Below are 16,803 nucleotides of genomic sequence, written 5' to 3'. Positions count from 1 at the left end.
TCTAAGTTTGCAGGCCAGAACTTGTCCTAACTAGTGTTCTGGAAGGAGCTTTGGATTTTGAGAAAAAAGGTGGGGAACAATCTGAACATAAAAAAATAAAAAACATTTTCTCACATTTCCATTTTGATGTTTATTAAACCCACAGCTTCCATTTTATCTTCGTCTTCTTAGAAAGTGATTCCCCACCTCAAGAGGGAACTCTGCAGGTCCTGAACATAGTGATCATGGCTGCTGCCTCCCCTCTGAGAAACCTGGAGGATGAGGTGCTGTGCTCCATCTGCCTTGACTACTTGAGAGAGCCAGTGACCATTGACTGTGGTCATGTCTTTTGCTATCACTGCATCATTAAGGTCTGTGAATCTTCTAGGCAGCCATTATATTGTTCTCTCTGCAAGACAGCTTTTAAGAAAGAGAATATCCGCCATGTATGGCAGATGGCCAGTTTGGTGGAGAACATCTGGAGGATGAAAGTAGATGAGGAGAGACAACCCAGAGAGGAAAGATCACCTGAGCAAAGGGCAGAGAAGCTGTGTGGGCGACATCTGGAGAAGCTGCATTACTACTGCAAAGATGACCAGCAGATTCTGTGTGTGATGTGTCGGGAGTCTCGGGAGCACAGGCACCATGCTGCTGTTCTTCTGGAGAAGGCTGCACAGCCTTATCGGGTAAGAATCTGGTTGAAACACAGGTCTGTTCTTGTAGCCAAGAAAGTTCTACCATTCCTTCAGGATAGGGTCAAATTTTTAAACCACTTTATTGAGGTATGATTGACATGTGGAAAGCTGTACATATTCAGTGTGCATAAATCAATAAGTTTGGGGATAAGTGTACATCTGAGAAATCACCAACATCAAGGCTACAAACGTATTTGATCACTTCCTAAAGGTTATTTATGTCCCCTTTATTATCATTGGTTTATTTATTTATTTATTTATTTGTGTGTGTGTGTGTGTGTGTGTGTGTATGTGTTTGGATAAGATCACTTATCATGTGTTTTGCCCATTTTGTTAGTTTAAGTAGACAACACAATTTTGTTAGCTTTAGACATTATGGTATTTAACAAATCTCCAGAAGTTATATATCTTGTTGTAATTCTTTGATCCCTTTGACTTCCCATTTTTCCTCCACCTACCTCTGGCAACTATCATTCTGTTCTCTGCTTATGAGTTTGACCATTTTAGATTCCATGTACAAGTGGAATATTGTCATATTTGCTTTCCGGATCTGACTTATTTCCCTGGGTGTAATGTCCTTCAAGCCCATCCATGTTATCATAAATGGCAGGATTTTCTCTTTATTAAGGCTAATTAATATTTCATTGTATGCATATGGTACATTTTCTTTATCCATTCATCCATAAGTAGACACTTAGGTTGATTCCATGTCTTGGCTCTTGTGAATAATGCCACAGAGAACATGGGAATGAAGATATCTCTTGGAGATTATGATTATACTTCTTTTGGATAAATATGAAGAAGTGGGTGGCCAGATAATATAGTAATTTTTACTTTTAGTTTTTGAGAAACCTTTATACTTTTTTTAAAGAAATGGCTATACCAATTTATATTCTGACCAACAATGTATCAATATTCTCTTTTCTCTACATTTTTGCCAATACTTGTTATTTTTTTTAAATAACATCCCTTATAACAGGTATGATGGTCCAAATATTTTAGTATGGAGAGTTCTTGGGCTAGATTACACACCTGTAATCCCAGTAGCTTGGGAAGTTGAGGCAGGAGGCTCCAGAGTTCAAAGTGCCTCAGCAGTTTAGCAAAGCCCTAAGCAACTTGGCGAGATCCTGTCTCAAAATAAAATTAAAAAAACAAGGGTTGGGGATCTGACTCAGTGGTTAAGGACCCCTGTGTTCAATCCTCAGTACTAAAAGAGAGAGAGAGAGAGAGAGAGAGAGAGAGAGAGAGAGAGAGATATCTCAGGGATTGAACCAAAGGGTGCTTAACTACTAAGTTATATCCCAAATCCTTTTTATTTTGAGACAGGGTCTTGTTAAGTTACTTAGGGCCTCACTAAGTTGCTGAGGCTGGCTTTGAACTTGTGATCCTCCTGCCTCAGCCTCCTGAGCCACTATGATTACAGGTGTGTACCACCACACCTGGTGGTGACTCAATTCTTGAATTTGGATAATAAAACTGATTGTTTCTGTCTTGGTCTGCTTTGTGCTGCTGTAACAAAATACTATGAACTAGGCAATTTATAATGAGCAGAAGTTTATTGGCTATTGGTTTTGGAAGCTGGGGGCCAAGATCAAGGTACCAGCTTCTAGTTTGGGTCTTCTTGCTGCATTAAACAAAATAAAGGCATCAGCATCACAAGGGGGAAAAAGGGTGGGCAAGACCAAACTCACCCTTTTATGAGGAACTTATTCCAGTGACAGCAAACCTGCTCCCGTAAAAAATGGCATTAATCCATTCACAAGAGCAGAGCCCTCAAGACTAATTTCCTCTTAAAAGTACCATCTCTTCACACTCCTTCAGGATTAAGTTTCCAACACATGAGCTTTGGGGGACATATTCACACTTGCCAGTTTCCACAGCTTTTATGCTAATAAGTCTATCCCAATACCTGCATGTGTTGGTTTTTGAGGCATTTGTATCAGGTCTCAATCAGCAATATAGATTATCAGCCCTCTTAAGTATATAGATTCACATTGTGTGTTCTTCAGCATGTAATCATCTTAAAAATATTTTTGAAGATAGTGTTTCTAGTGTAAATCTTCAGTATAAGTTTTCATTCAGAATTTAATTTCAGGGAAAATATCATTTTCGCTGACAGACTAGAGTATTTTCTCTTGTCTATTAAAGAAAAATGATGCAACTCATTGTTTTCCTTTTCTCCTTGGCTCACAGGAAACTTAAAACTAATTAAATCATTCTTTACATAATTTGGTGTTAGGATATGATATAGTTTGTCCCCCAAGGTTCTTGTGTTCCGAGCTTGGTCCTCAAGTGTAGCAATATTGGGAGGTGGTGGACTTTTAAGATATAGATCCTAATTTTGCTAAACTTGTTAAACTAGCCTCTTACTGAATTCTGGCTTTCTGTGTGGTGATTTGATCTCTCACATGTGCTGCTGCCATTGTGATGCCATCACCATGAGGTCTTTATCAGAGCTGGGATGATGCCAATGCTCTGCCTGTGAACCTTCAGAATTGTGAGATAATGAAACTCTTTTCTTTATAAAGTAACACAGCCTTTGATAGTTTGTTATAGTGATAGAAAATGGGCTAAAACAGCATGTATACTTTCCTTCACTTTTTATATTGATTTTCTTCTATTTTCATATTATTAATGGATTTTAATTTAAATTTTTTGCGTTTTTTGGTGGAAAAGAACCCTGTAAATATGAATAAAAACTATACCATAAGTCTTAATAGTTGTAATAATAGATTATTCTTTTATTTTACTTTTAAGAAATTGCTTTTGATTGTAGTATATAAGGTCAAATGCTATCTGATTTTACTATGGAATCACTTTTCATCTCCCTTTTATTTTTTAGGTCATTTTCTTCTTTTTTTTTTTTTTTTTTTTTTTTTGGTGGTACTGGGGATTGAACCCAGGGCCTTGCAATATGTTATTTTCATCTTAATCTTGAGATTATTCATATTTATTTCCATAGGGTAAAATTCTAAATCATCTGAAGATTCTGAAGGGAGACAGGGATAGAATTCAGAATTTTCAGTCTACAGGAGAAGATGAGATTCAGGCCCTGCTCGTAAGAGAAATCTCCAGGGAATGTTCTGTGTACACAGAAGGAGAATGTTCTGTGGGAGAGGGGTGTGTGTGATTTTGGAGGGGATTAAGAAGCGGGGAGGTGTTTGAAGGGATTCCTGTTCTGAACTCATCCCTAAAGATCTTACACATGTTCTAGTGTTTTCTGACCTCCCAGAAGAAATCATTCTCTTTCTACATTTACTATAGACAAAATTCCAGGGCCACAGGCAAGATATTGTAACAGTGTTTGAACAGGGCCATCAGTTCTTGAGAGAAAGGGAACAGTTCCTGTTGGACTTGCTAATGGAGATGGAGCAAGAGCTCACAGAAGGGAGGAGCAGCCATATAACTAAAGGCTCAGAGGAGGTGGTCCGGCTTGGGACTCTGATTTCTGAATTAGAGAAGAAGGTTCGGCAGCCAGCACTGGAACTTTTGCAGGTGAGGGACCACCTAAATTGTATCTAAATCATTTTGCCCCAAACTGGTGTTGCCTCTCCATTAGTAAGAGACTTGGAGGAGGAGTGAGGAGAGACAAGGGTTTACTCTGATTTATTGAGTTCTTTAACAAGTTAATCAGCCAGCCAGTGGATTATAAGCTCTAAATTGCAGGAGACTGTACTGTCCCCTCTCCCTTGGCAAGGGGTGTGGGTGCAGTGTTTGGCCATAGAGAAATGAATGTGATAATAAACTTGTGTGGGAGGTGGGTGCAGGTGCTGAGGAAGATAGGAATAGGGAGATAGATAAGAAGACAGGAAGGGGACAGAGTGAGGGGGCTACTTTTCTAGAGGAGTAAGTTTAAGTGAGAAAGAAATTGAAGGGAAGAAGAGGTGGGTAAGATGGGGCCAACTGAACAGAGGTCTACCAAGACAGGCTGAGATTTCAGACTTAACCTGAAGATAACAGAGTCTTAATAGACTATTATCTATTAATCAAGGAAGTTTTCCTGGTAGGAAGAAAGTAGATCTGAAAAGGGAGGAAAGGAGGGAGAAGTATGTATCCCTGTAAACTGCTTCTGCAGTGGAGAGTAGAGCAGTTTCAAGCCCATCACATTAACTCCCTGTATGGTCCTGTTGTGAACCTGCTCCCCAGGGGTCCCACAGGGACTGCTGATGGCTCCTGAGGACATTCTTTCCATGATAGTGTTTGTGTTCTCTTCTTTTCTAGGACCCCAGTGACATAATAAGCAGGTAAGTGCGTCTTATTTAAAAAGCACTTTGTTTTCTCTTCTCTACTTTTAATTTATTAAAATTTCACAAGGTCTAGAAGAGGACTTCTTAGAAGTTCTTCAGGTAGCATAGTTGAAATGCATTGCATGGAATTGGAGAGGCAGTTATAGAAAAATTATTGTCATAGAACATGTTAAGATGGGAGTGGGCTGAGGTAGAAATGAAATGGGAGGCGGTTATAGAAGAGAATTACAGAATATTTAGAATCTATGTCCATTTTTAAAACTCAGTTTCTGTTTTTCCTTTCAATTCCTCCCTAGTTCTCAGCTGCAACTTCTGGCTGTAGTTTCCTCCATACTCTGTAGAACACATTTCACCATCAGATCATCCTCCTTGCTTGGTCGTGATGGCTTCCTTTGCTCTGAGTGTAGGAAGAGGACACTTCTATGTGTCACAGGATGATGACTCTCTGGCATTGAGTCTGAGGAAATGTCTGTTAAAAACTTAACATCTGGGCTGGGGATGTAGCTCGGTGGTATAGTGTTTGCCTAGTAAGTTTGAGGCTTCGAGTTCAATCCCCTGCCAAGAACAACAACAAAACTTACACAGAAGATTTAGGCAGAGATTCAGAGTCAGGCATTTTGCTAATGCGCAGCTCATCTCCAGAGACATAATGGACTATTCACAAATACTGAGCATATACTGTGGACCAGACATTGGGTAGAAAGGAGGTAATGAGGTAGGTTACCAGATCCTGTCAGGGGAAACTAAACATATTAAAGACAAGTAATTATGTAAGCAACTAGGGTGACAAAAATGGGTGATACTTCTTGCCTTGAAATATGTTATTTGCTATTAATAGACTTTCCCACTTTTTGGACTTTTTAATGTGCAATGTAAATTTTGGTTTTGCTTCTTTTCTTTCTTTTTTAAATTTGCAGTACTGAGAACCGATACCAGAGGGCGCTTGTACCTACCACTGAATTACTTTTTATTTTTTTAAATTTTAAGAAAGTATGACTAAGTTGCCCATGCTGGCCTCAAAATTTTGACCTCCTGCCTTAGCCTCTTGAGTAATTAGGATTGGATGTGCATCATCATACCCCACTTCATTTTATATTTTGCTATTTTTTTTCTGTATGGTCTTTAAGAAGAGTTATATCTTAACTGTGGATTATAATCCTTAGGTAATGTAAACTACCTTTTGTTGTCTTGTTTAATATTTTTTTCTGCCTTGAATTCAACCCTATATAATAGTAAGATCAAAACCTCAGATTTCTTTCAGTTTATAGTTAACTTAAGTATCTCTTTCCAGCTTTATCTTAATTTTAATGATTTAGGGGTTTTGTTTTTTTGTATTTGTTTTGGTGGTCCTGAGGATCTAACCCAGGGCCTTGTGCATGAGATGCAGACACTCAACCACTGAGCTACATGTCCAGCCAATTTATCTTAGTTTTCAATTAAAAGCTTTAAAATTTTCTGAAATTAAAATCGGTACTTTAATTTTCTTTATCTGGTATATATCCTCAAGCAATTTCTTTAGAAGTTGTAACATTAATAGCATGTTTCAAAGAGCTCCAATGTAGAAAATGGCTCTCTTTTCTTAACATCACACATAAATGATATATTGATGGGTAGAGAACATTTTGGTTGTGGCCCTTCTTCAGAACTCTGTAAATTTTACCCTTTGACTCTCATGTTGGAATTGACTCCTTGGAGCATTCACTAATTGTGCTGTCACTAGTGTGCCTTGTGTGCGGTGACAGTGGCCATACATGTCTTTCTTCCAGTGGTTTCCACCATGATTCTACTTGCTCTAGGTATCCCCGGAAGAAGTTCTGGATTGAAAAGCCCATCAGTCCTGCAATCAAAAAGCGAGCAGAAGAATTTTCTGATAAAATTCTTTCATTAGAGAAAGGCCTGAGAGGATTCCATGGTAATGGAATGGGTGAAGAAAGGGGCTCTGAGCCTAGAAAACTTTGTCTTAGTGTTTTCTTGGGTTTTGATTCTGGCCTTAGCTATTTATTTATTTATTTATTTGATACTGAGGATTGAACCCAGGGGTGCTTAATCACTGAGCCACATCCTAAGGGTTTCGTTGAGTTGGTAAGTGCCTTGCTAAACTGCTGAGGCTGTCTTTGAACTCACAATCCTCATGCCTTAGCCTCCCAAGTCACTGGGATTACAGGCATGCGCCACTGCACCCCACTTGGCCTTAGCTTTTTAGCATTCCTTATTCTTGTATAGGTCACTTATACCAGGCAGGGATATTGGAGAGGGAATTTAAGTCTAAACCAGGATGTCTTTCCCATGACAGTTGAAAAATGATACCTAGACTAAGGTAGAATGATAGTTAATAGGTCTTGGAGTTGATTCAAAAAATACTATCTAAAACGTGAAAAACATTGGAAGGCCAAGGAAAATGGCATGATTGTTTCTCCAAAAAGAAAAAAAATACTGTATGCTCCATTCATTGCATGTTTTGATAAATATCCAGAAGAACTGAAAGCAGGATCACAAATAGATATTTGCATATCTATGTGCATATTCATAATAGCAAAGAAATGGAGTAACCCAAGGGTCCATTGGTGGATAAGAAAACCTTGGAATATTATTAAGCCAAACAGAAAGAAATTCAGACACATGGATGAAACTTGAGGCCATTTTGTTAAGTGGAACAATCTGTCACATAAAGGACAAATACTATATAATTCCACTTATATGAGATATCTAACATAGTCAAATTCATAGAAACAGAAAGTGAAATGGTCATTGCCAGAGGTGCAGAGGAAAGGAAAATGAAAAGTTGTTATTTAATAGCTATAGAGTGTCAGTTTTGCAAGATGGGAAAAGTTCTAGAAAGTGGTTGCATGATAATGTAAATATACTTAACACTACTGAAACATAAAATTTACAAATGGTAAGGATGATACATTTTATGTCATGTGTCTTTTACCTTAATTAGAAATTTAAAAAATTTAAAAACAGATTGGCCTTCATATATATCCACAAGGCACCATTAAAAAAGAAAGAAAGAAAGAAAAAGAACTAAGTAAGTAGAAGAAAGATCAGTAGAAGACTAGAGGGAAGGGCACAAGGAGAGGCGGGAAGGGAAAGGGGAAGTCCTAGGGACTGAACAAGAGCAAGTTATATTCCATGCTTGTGTAATTATGCCAAAATGAACCCTAATATTACATATAATTAAAATAAACTAATAAAAATTTTAAAAGAAACATATTGGGAGAATGAATCTCAGAATTATATTTGAGAGTAGAGAAAAAATGATTAAGGTATCACAGTTGAGGACCTCATTAAACAATAGAGAATATGGTCCAAGTGCTCTTTAATGAAGCACCAGGCACTTTAGGCAGATGTTGGGATGGGTACTTGAATGAGCCACTTTTGAAGGTACAACTCTGGGTAAGGTTTCTCTATTTCACTTGAGTTTTCATGGTTCCTTTTCACCTTTTAAAGTGGTATTAGCCAACAATAACAGAATTTGACTTAGAAAGAGGTGGTGTCAGAATCTCTTACTATCTTTTTGTTCCTTCCAGGAAAATTGTTGAGGGATCTGGAATATAAAACAAGTAAGTAGTTGGAAGGGATTATTTTCTGATTTTTTTGCTTCAAAGTGAACTTTCCAAACTCAAATTGCAGTTTCCCTGTGAAGCTCTTTTCCTTGTGGCCCATCTCTTTAAATAGGTCTTCATGGTGGCTAATCTACCTAAATTCTTTACCTGACTTGCCAAATTTCAAACTCACAAACATTTAAAGAAAGATTTCCCCAGCTATAATGATCACAGTCTCTCTTTTTCTGAGGTTTTATCACACTGCCTGTGCCCTTGAATTTTCTCCCCACATTCCCTGCACTTTCTAGATAGAGGAGCTAGTGGAAGTATGAGCACAAGGACTGAGGCCCTGGTCCCCAACGGAGGCCATGTCAGAAGGGCTCCTGAACCCATGGGAAAGATCTTCTTCAATACCTTTTAGGATGCCACACCTGTTTCCCCTTGTTCCCACAGTGAGAATCGTCCTGAATTCTCAGACAGCCAATGGCTACCTCTCAGTGTCTCCAAATGGGAAAAGTATGATATTCACTGGCTTGTGGATGAACAAATACCAACATGGTCAGCGATTCGATCCTGAGCCTGGTGTGCTGGGCAGTAAGGGCTTCACCTGGGGCAAAGTGTACTGGGAAGTGAAAGTGGATAGGATCTGGTGGGGAGCAGAGGAGGAAGAAGAAGCAATGAAATACAGAGGTGGAGCCAGAGATGTGTTTGGCAGTAGCTATCTTGGTGGGTTCACAGGAATCACTGATGGATATAGTTCTCCTGGATACAGAAATGAGAGCGAAGAGTTGGAGGAAGAATGGTCTCAGGAAAATGGAATATGGCCGAAATTCTGCTTGTTGGGGGTGGCAAGAGAGTCAGTGGTGAGAAGAGGGTTCCTGGCCTTCACCCCTGAGGAGGGATTCTGGACTCTACAGCTATCTTCAGCAGGGGTCTCTATATGTACAAACTCTGAACCTTTCCAGATACTGTCCTACTGTCCAAGGCAGATTGGCATTGCCTTGGATTATGATGGAGGGAAGGTCACCTTTACAAATGCTAGAACCCAAGAGTTTATCTATGAATTCTCATCTTCTTTTACTGGGAGAATTTTTCCTTTTTTGTGGCTTAACTGCATGAGATCTAGACTTACACTGAGACCCTGAGAGGAAATAATCTGGGCACAGTCCTTGGTTTTTTCATTTATCTCTTTTTCCTCTACATCATTCCCAATTTTCTACTTTGGCTAGACTGACCTGCTGGATTTCTGAATCCCTTAGGTGACTGAAACAGTATGGTAGCCTCAGGAGTATTCTGCCCTCTCTGCTTTGTTTCTAAAATGGAACTGATAATACTTGATCTGCAGTGCAAAGATTATAATTGCTTTAAAGTATTTATTAAAGTGTATGCTATTATTAATAATTTTTTCCATTGTCTTTGATTTGGTCCTTGTCTTTGTCTGCCACTGAGACAAATGTATGGGACAAATGCCTGGGTCATGGAATTGCAACCTCTACTATTAATGCTAATTAATTACAACATCCATATGGATTTCTCAAGAGCCTTTCCTGTCTCATTATTGTTTCTGCTAGTTTCCTAAGCAGCTGGGAAAACAGTAAATATTTTGATGCAAATCATACTTGATCAGGCATTTCATGATTAAACATTGTGAGGTGTATTATGTATTAGTGGAAATTTGTTAATTTATTTACAGTGTCTTTTTCAAATTTTATAATAAGAAGGGGGAGAGAATTATGTGAAGTTCAATATACCTGAGTTTTTGGAAATAACTGCCTTGGAGTATGTCTTATGTCAGCTGGGTTTTGAGATGGTAGAAATAAGTATTTAGCTTAAAGATAAATTAATAGTCGTAGCTTAAAGCAGAAAACAAATCTGGATAATTTTAGCAGAAGAGAAACCAATTAAACATATTGGGAAAGTAGAATGCAAAGAGGGAGGGATACCTTTGTCCACCCATTTATAAATTCTGCAGTTGCTACTGTTCTTCCACAAGAGCTTGAGTACTAGTCAGTGAAGGGAGTTGCAGTGACAGGAAGGAGGAGGTGTGGGAGTCATCAGAAATTGAGAGGATCTTGGGATGATCACAATGTCAATACAACACAACACATATGAGTATAATCTACTTTTCATCTTTCAAGAAATGGAGAGTGTCTTAGTCTGTTTCCTGTTGCTGTAACAAAATACTGAGACTAGGTGATTTATAAAGAATAGACGTTTATTTGGCTTATGATTCTGGAGGCTTGGAAGTCTAAGAGCATGGTTCCAGTGATAGAACAACCATGCTAGTTTGGGTGTTTCTTTCTCTTCTAATAAAGCCATTACTACCAGGATGTAGAAATTAGCTCTGATAATTCAGTTGTATAAGAATGCTTTGTTGAAAAATACAAAATTACTGTATGCTATGTCTACATTCATCAGTATAATCAAGTAGAAGTGGATTGTCAACACTGTATGGTCAAACTCTTGATATAGCAGGGACAAAGCAATTTACAACCAGAGGTTTTCATATAACATATAGCCACAAATTCTAACTAGCATATTCCATTACATCTCAGTTCATGTTTAACTTGCAGGACCCAAGGGAACAGATTTTATGAGTTAAAGATGCAAAATATGTTCCAATGATTTTGGTTAGAGATAAATGTGAAACAAAATATGCATAAGTAGAAATGAACAGGGTCAGAATTTAGCAAGACAACAGGGAAATACAGATGGAAACAGACAGTGGAAGCTGAGAGCAGCAAAAAATAGACACCAATGCTGGCATTTTGATCTTGTACTTTCCAACCTCCAGAACTGTAATAAATAATTTTTTTTTAAAAATAAATTACCTGGTCTATTTTTTTAATGCTGCATAAACAGACTAAGACATGGGTATGGAAAAATATGCAAACCATAGAAAGAAAAAATTTATATATATATATATGGAAATGCCCAGAATATATAAAGAATGCTTATAACTAAATAATGAAACAGATAATGCTTTATAAAAGCATTATTACCACCTAATATTTGTGGAATGTTAAAGATGCAGGTTTTAATTATTACAACAGTTCACTAAAGAAGATATGCCAGTCACTGATAAGATATGCCAGTCACTGAAAGGTGCTCACCAAGCAGTAATCATCAAAGAAATGCAAATTAAAACCACAATGACTTACCACCACGCAGCAACTAGAATGGAGAACATTAAAAACACCTGGGATAATACCGCATCTTAACAGGACGTGGAGTCATTGGAAATGTCATGTGCTGCTACTGGAAATGAAAAAATGTCACAAGTCAGTAAACAGTAAAACATTATCTCAATTCCTGACATAAATATTTACCTTACAACCTAATAATCCACATTTGGGCATTTGTCCAAAGGGTGAGAAAACATGTCTATATAGACAGACTTATACTTAAATGTTCATAGTGATTTTATTTATAATTTACCCAAGCTGGAAATAATCCATTTTTATCAACTTCTCAATAGGTAAACCAATGTGTAAATTAGAATTTCATCAATACTCAGCAACAAAAATGAACAAAATATTAATACGTATAACACATTGGATGAACTTTAAAATCATTATGCTATACAAGACTGCATACTATGGGATTGCACTTATATGATATTCTAGAATATTCAAAATTACAGAAAGGAATAGGGCTAGGAATAAAGGAGAAAATCGAATACAAACAGGTAAGAGCACATCTGGCTTGTGGTGATAGCTGTGATACTAAATGATTACCAATGTTTAACTTTATGCCTAAAATTAGCAAATTTATGTGAATAAATAAAAGGGGGAAGAAGGCAAAATGAATGCATATTTAGAAAAAACTCAATTCAGTGAGAAGTCCTGCATTACAGGTAATTTGAAGCAAAGTGCTTCAGGACATAGTTTCCTATATTTTGCTGGTTGTAGATCAATGTTACCACCTAAGATTTGTGGAATGTTAAAGATGCAGGTTTTAATTATTACAACCAAAATAAGAAATGAATGCAAGGAAATATGTGAAAAAATCCAGGAGAGGAATAACTAAAAATAAAAATTATTTGAAACAAAGGAAAGTAGGAAGGGAGGAGCAAGAATGAAGAAAAGATGAGATACTTTAAAAATAAATAGTAAAATAGTAAGCTAAAATAAAAGTATATAAGTAATCAGATTAAATTCAAATGGACTTAAATTTCAACAAAAAGACTGAAGTTACCACTTTGATAAAAATCAAGATAGATCACATGATATAGATAATAGAAATGCAAAATGAAACTTCAACGTGAAAGTTGGAAGATGAATAAAAAGGTCATTCAAGTAGAAAGCATAAAAAACTGAATGTATTACTGTGAAGGAAAATTGACTTCAAAACAAGAAGTATTGTTAGGGACAAAAAAGAACATTCTACAATGATAATAAGTATCACAAAAGACATAGGTAATAAATATAGAAATAACTAATTATATAACTCCAAAGTAGATAAAGTATAAATTAGTAGATTAGAAAAGGAAACTGACACTAAAAATCACAATATTTGATTTTCAATACTTGTCTCCCATTAATAGAATATGTGCAAACAAAGAAGTAGAACACTTACCCTCATTGTGAACCAATTTGATCCAACTAATATTTGTTGAATACCATATCCAATAGGAACTAAATAAACATTTTTCCCAAGTGTAGATGGAACATTCACCAAGACCAGCCATCTCCTAGCCCTAAGACAAGCCTCAATTAGTTGAAAAGATTGAACTCATTGAATGTATTGACATTGGATTAGAAATTAACAACATTAGAATATCTGTAAAATTCCAAACATCAGGAAATTAATCAAGGTACTTAAAAATCCATGGGTTGAAGAAGAAGGGAAATTAAATTTTTTTAACAATAAAATATAATCAAGGCATGAAGAATGCTGCAAATACAATATTTATAATGTTTAATGAATAATAAAATTTTTATAAACTATAATATAAGCCCAAGGCCAACATCATTTAAATGGAGAAAAATTGAAAGCATTCTATCTAAAAACTGGAACAAGCCAGGATGTTTTCTTTCACCACTTCTATATAGTCCTTGAAACACTAGCCAGAGCAATTAGACAGATGAAAGAAATTAAAGGAATATGCATAGGAAAAGAACTCAAATTATTACTGCTTGGTGATGACATGAATCTATACCTAGAGGATCCAAAAAGTTCTACCAGATAATGTCTAGAACTAGCAAATGAATTCAGCAAAGTATCAGTATATAAAATCAACACCCATAAATCAAAGGCATTTTTGTACATCAGTGACAAATCCTCTGAAAGAGAAACTAGGAAAATTACCCAATTTAAATAGACTAAAAAAAATCAAATACTTAGTAATCAACTTAATGAAAGAGGTGAAAGACCTCTACAATGAAAATTACAGAACACTAAAGAAAGAAATTAAAGAAGACCTTAGAAGATGTGAAGATCTCCCTTGTTCATGGATAGGCAGAATTAATATTGTCAAAAATATGGATAGGAAAAGAAACCATACTACCAAAAGCACTATACAGATTTAATGCAATTCCAATCAAAATCCCAATGGCATTTCTCATAGAAAAAGCAATCATGAAATTCATCTGGAAAAATTAAGAGACCCAGAATAGCCAAAGCAATCTTTAGCAAGAAGAATGAAGCGGATGACATCACTATACCAGATCTTAAACTTTACTACAGAAAAATAGCAACAAAACCAACATGGTATTGGCACCAAAATAGACTGGTAGTCCAATGGTACAGAATAGAGGACACAGAGACAAACCCATATAAATACAATTATTTCATACTAGACAAAGGCTCCAAAAACTTATATTGGAGAAAAGATAGCCTCTTCAACAAATGGTGCTGAGAAAACTGGAAATCCAGATGCAATAAAATGAAATTAAGCCCCTATCTCTCACCATGCACAAAACTCAAAGTGGATCAAGGACCCAGGAATTAGACTAGAGACCATGCGTCTATAGAAGAAAAAGTAGGCCCAAATCTTCATCATGTCTGATTAGGCCCTGACTTCCTTAACAAGACTCATATAGTGCAAGAAATAAAATCAAGAATCAATAAAAGAGATGGATTCAAACTAAAAACTTCTTGTCAGCAAAAGAAACATCAGTGAGGAAAATAGAGAGCCTACATCTTGGAGCAAATTTTTACCATATGCACATCAGATAGAGCACTAATCTCTAGGACATATAAAGAACTCCAAAATCTTAACACACACACACACACACACACACACACACACACACACACACTCATAACCCAATCAATAAATGGGCCAAGAAAATGAACTGACCCTTCTCAGAAGATGATATACAATCAATCAACAAACATGAGAAAACGTTCAACATCTCTAGCAATTAGAGAAATGTAAATCAAAACTACTCTAAGATTTCATCTCACTCCAGTCAGAATGGAAGCTATTAAGAATACAAACAACAATTAGTGTTGGCGAAGATGTGGGGAAAAAGATACACTCATACATTGCTGGTGGGACTGCAAATTGGTGCAACCAATCTGTAAAGTAGTATGGTGATTTCTTGGAAAACTTGGAATGGAACCACCATTTGACTCAGCTATCCCACTCCTTGGTTTATACCCAAAGAACTTAAAAACAGCATAATGCAGTGACACAATAGCTAATTGTGGAACCAACCTAGATGCCTTCAATAGATGAATGGATTAAAAAATGTGGCATATATACAGAATGGAATATTACTCAGCATTAAAACAGAATAAAATCATGGCATTTGCAGGTAAATGCAATCCCCAAACCAAAGGCTGAATGTTTTCTCTGATACATGGATCCTGGTCCATAATGGGGGGTAGGGGAGGAAGCATGGGACAATGGATGAACTTTAGCTAGGGCAAAGGGGAGGGAGGGAAAAGGAAGGGCCATGGGGGTAGGAAAGATGGTGGAATGAAATGGAATTCATTATCTTAAGTACATGTATGAAGACACGAATGGTGTGAATCTACTTTGTGTACAAACAGAAACATGAATAATTGTGCTCTATATGTGTACTATGAATTGAAATGTATTATGCTGTCATGTATAACATATTAGAATAAATAAATAGATAATTAATGTGTTAACTTCAAAACATTATAGTAGGGCTGGATGTGGCTCAGTGGTAGAGTGCTTGCCTAGCATTGTGTGAGAACCTGGGTTCACTCCCCAGCACTGTGCAGGCGCATGTGCACATACATATTATGCTAAGTGAAAAAAAGCCAAATAGATCACATACTACATTCATTCCACTGAAATGTTCAGTAAAACAAATCAACAGAATTCAAAATCAGATAAGTGTTAGCCTAGTCCTGGGAGTGGGGGCAGTGCAAATGAGTGGAATTTCTTAAGGTAATGGAATTATTCTATATTTGTATTGTAATGCTGGTTGCATAAATCTATACATTTATTTAAAATTTAAATTGTTAACATATAAAAGTAGGGAACTTTGGACTAATGTTACCCATGAACACTTGATAAAACATCAGCAAATCAAATCCAATTTATGATGAATATTTAAAAAATAAATCCTAATTTAATATATTAATGAAATAAGGGAGAATAATCACAGGATCATCTCCTTGAACAAAAGGCATTATACAAATTCAAAACCTGTTCTTGACTAAATCATTTAGCAAACCAGGGGGGTAAAAGGAAACTTCATCAATCTGATAAATGGCATCTCTGAAAAATCTACAACTAACAATGTCCTTTATGATTGAAGTGCTTTTACTTAAGATATCCTATTAGTCAGATTTGGATTGCTGTGACAAAATGCCTGAAATAATGCAACTTAAATGAGGATAGGTTTATTTTGTATTACTGTTTCAAAGGTGCCAGTCCATAGTTATTTGGCCCTATTGCTTTGGGCCTGTGGGGATCCAGAACATCAATCTATATCTACCATAATGCAGGGTAGACATTCTTTACTGGAGCATGGGGCAGAGAAATTCCCTTCACCTCATGAAGCAGGAAACAAAGAGAAAGAAGAGGGGACCAAGGTCTCAGCATCTTCTCCAAGGGCATACCCCTAATAAAGTAACTTTCTTATACTGGGTCCCACCTACTAAAGGTTCCACCATCTCCCATTAGACTGGTGGCCAAGACTTTGGCATATTGGGCCTTTGGGACATTCAGGATCCAAACCCTAACTCATAGGCAAGTATGTTTACTCTCACCTCTTCTATTGCACACTGTAACTCAACATCTTAGCCAGAATCTTGAGGCAAGAAATAAAAATAGAAGGGTGTCAGGCAGGGTCTTAGATTTAGGAACAGATTCAAGATCCTGGCAGGTGGAAGAAGATGCAAGATGCAGTT

General features: G+C 36.7%; 1 protein-coding gene across 1 annotated transcript; it reads left to right on the top strand.

The window, feature by feature from the left end:
* Window positions 1-224: 224 nt before the first annotated feature.
* LOC114080484 (tripartite motif-containing protein 26-like) lies at window positions 225-9,611 on the top strand. Its single transcript, XM_027922098.2, has 7 exons — window positions 225-665; window positions 3,637-3,732; window positions 3,939-4,169; window positions 4,896-4,918; window positions 6,718-6,833; window positions 8,452-8,484; window positions 8,920-9,611. Exons 1-7 carry the CDS (start codon window positions 225-227, stop codon window positions 9,609-9,611), a joined length of 1,632 nt encoding a protein of 543 aa, XP_027777899.2.
* The last annotated feature ends 7,192 nt before the right edge of the window (window positions 9,612-16,803 follow it).

This window comes from Marmota flaviventris, chromosome 6 (genome assembly GCF_047511675.1).
Source record: "Marmota flaviventris isolate mMarFla1 chromosome 6, mMarFla1.hap1, whole genome shotgun sequence".
NCBI classification, from domain to species: domain Eukaryota; kingdom Metazoa; phylum Chordata; class Mammalia; order Rodentia; family Sciuridae; genus Marmota; species Marmota flaviventris.
Note: the sequence above shows the minus strand (reverse complement) of the source record. Positions and strands in the feature narration are given on the sequence as shown.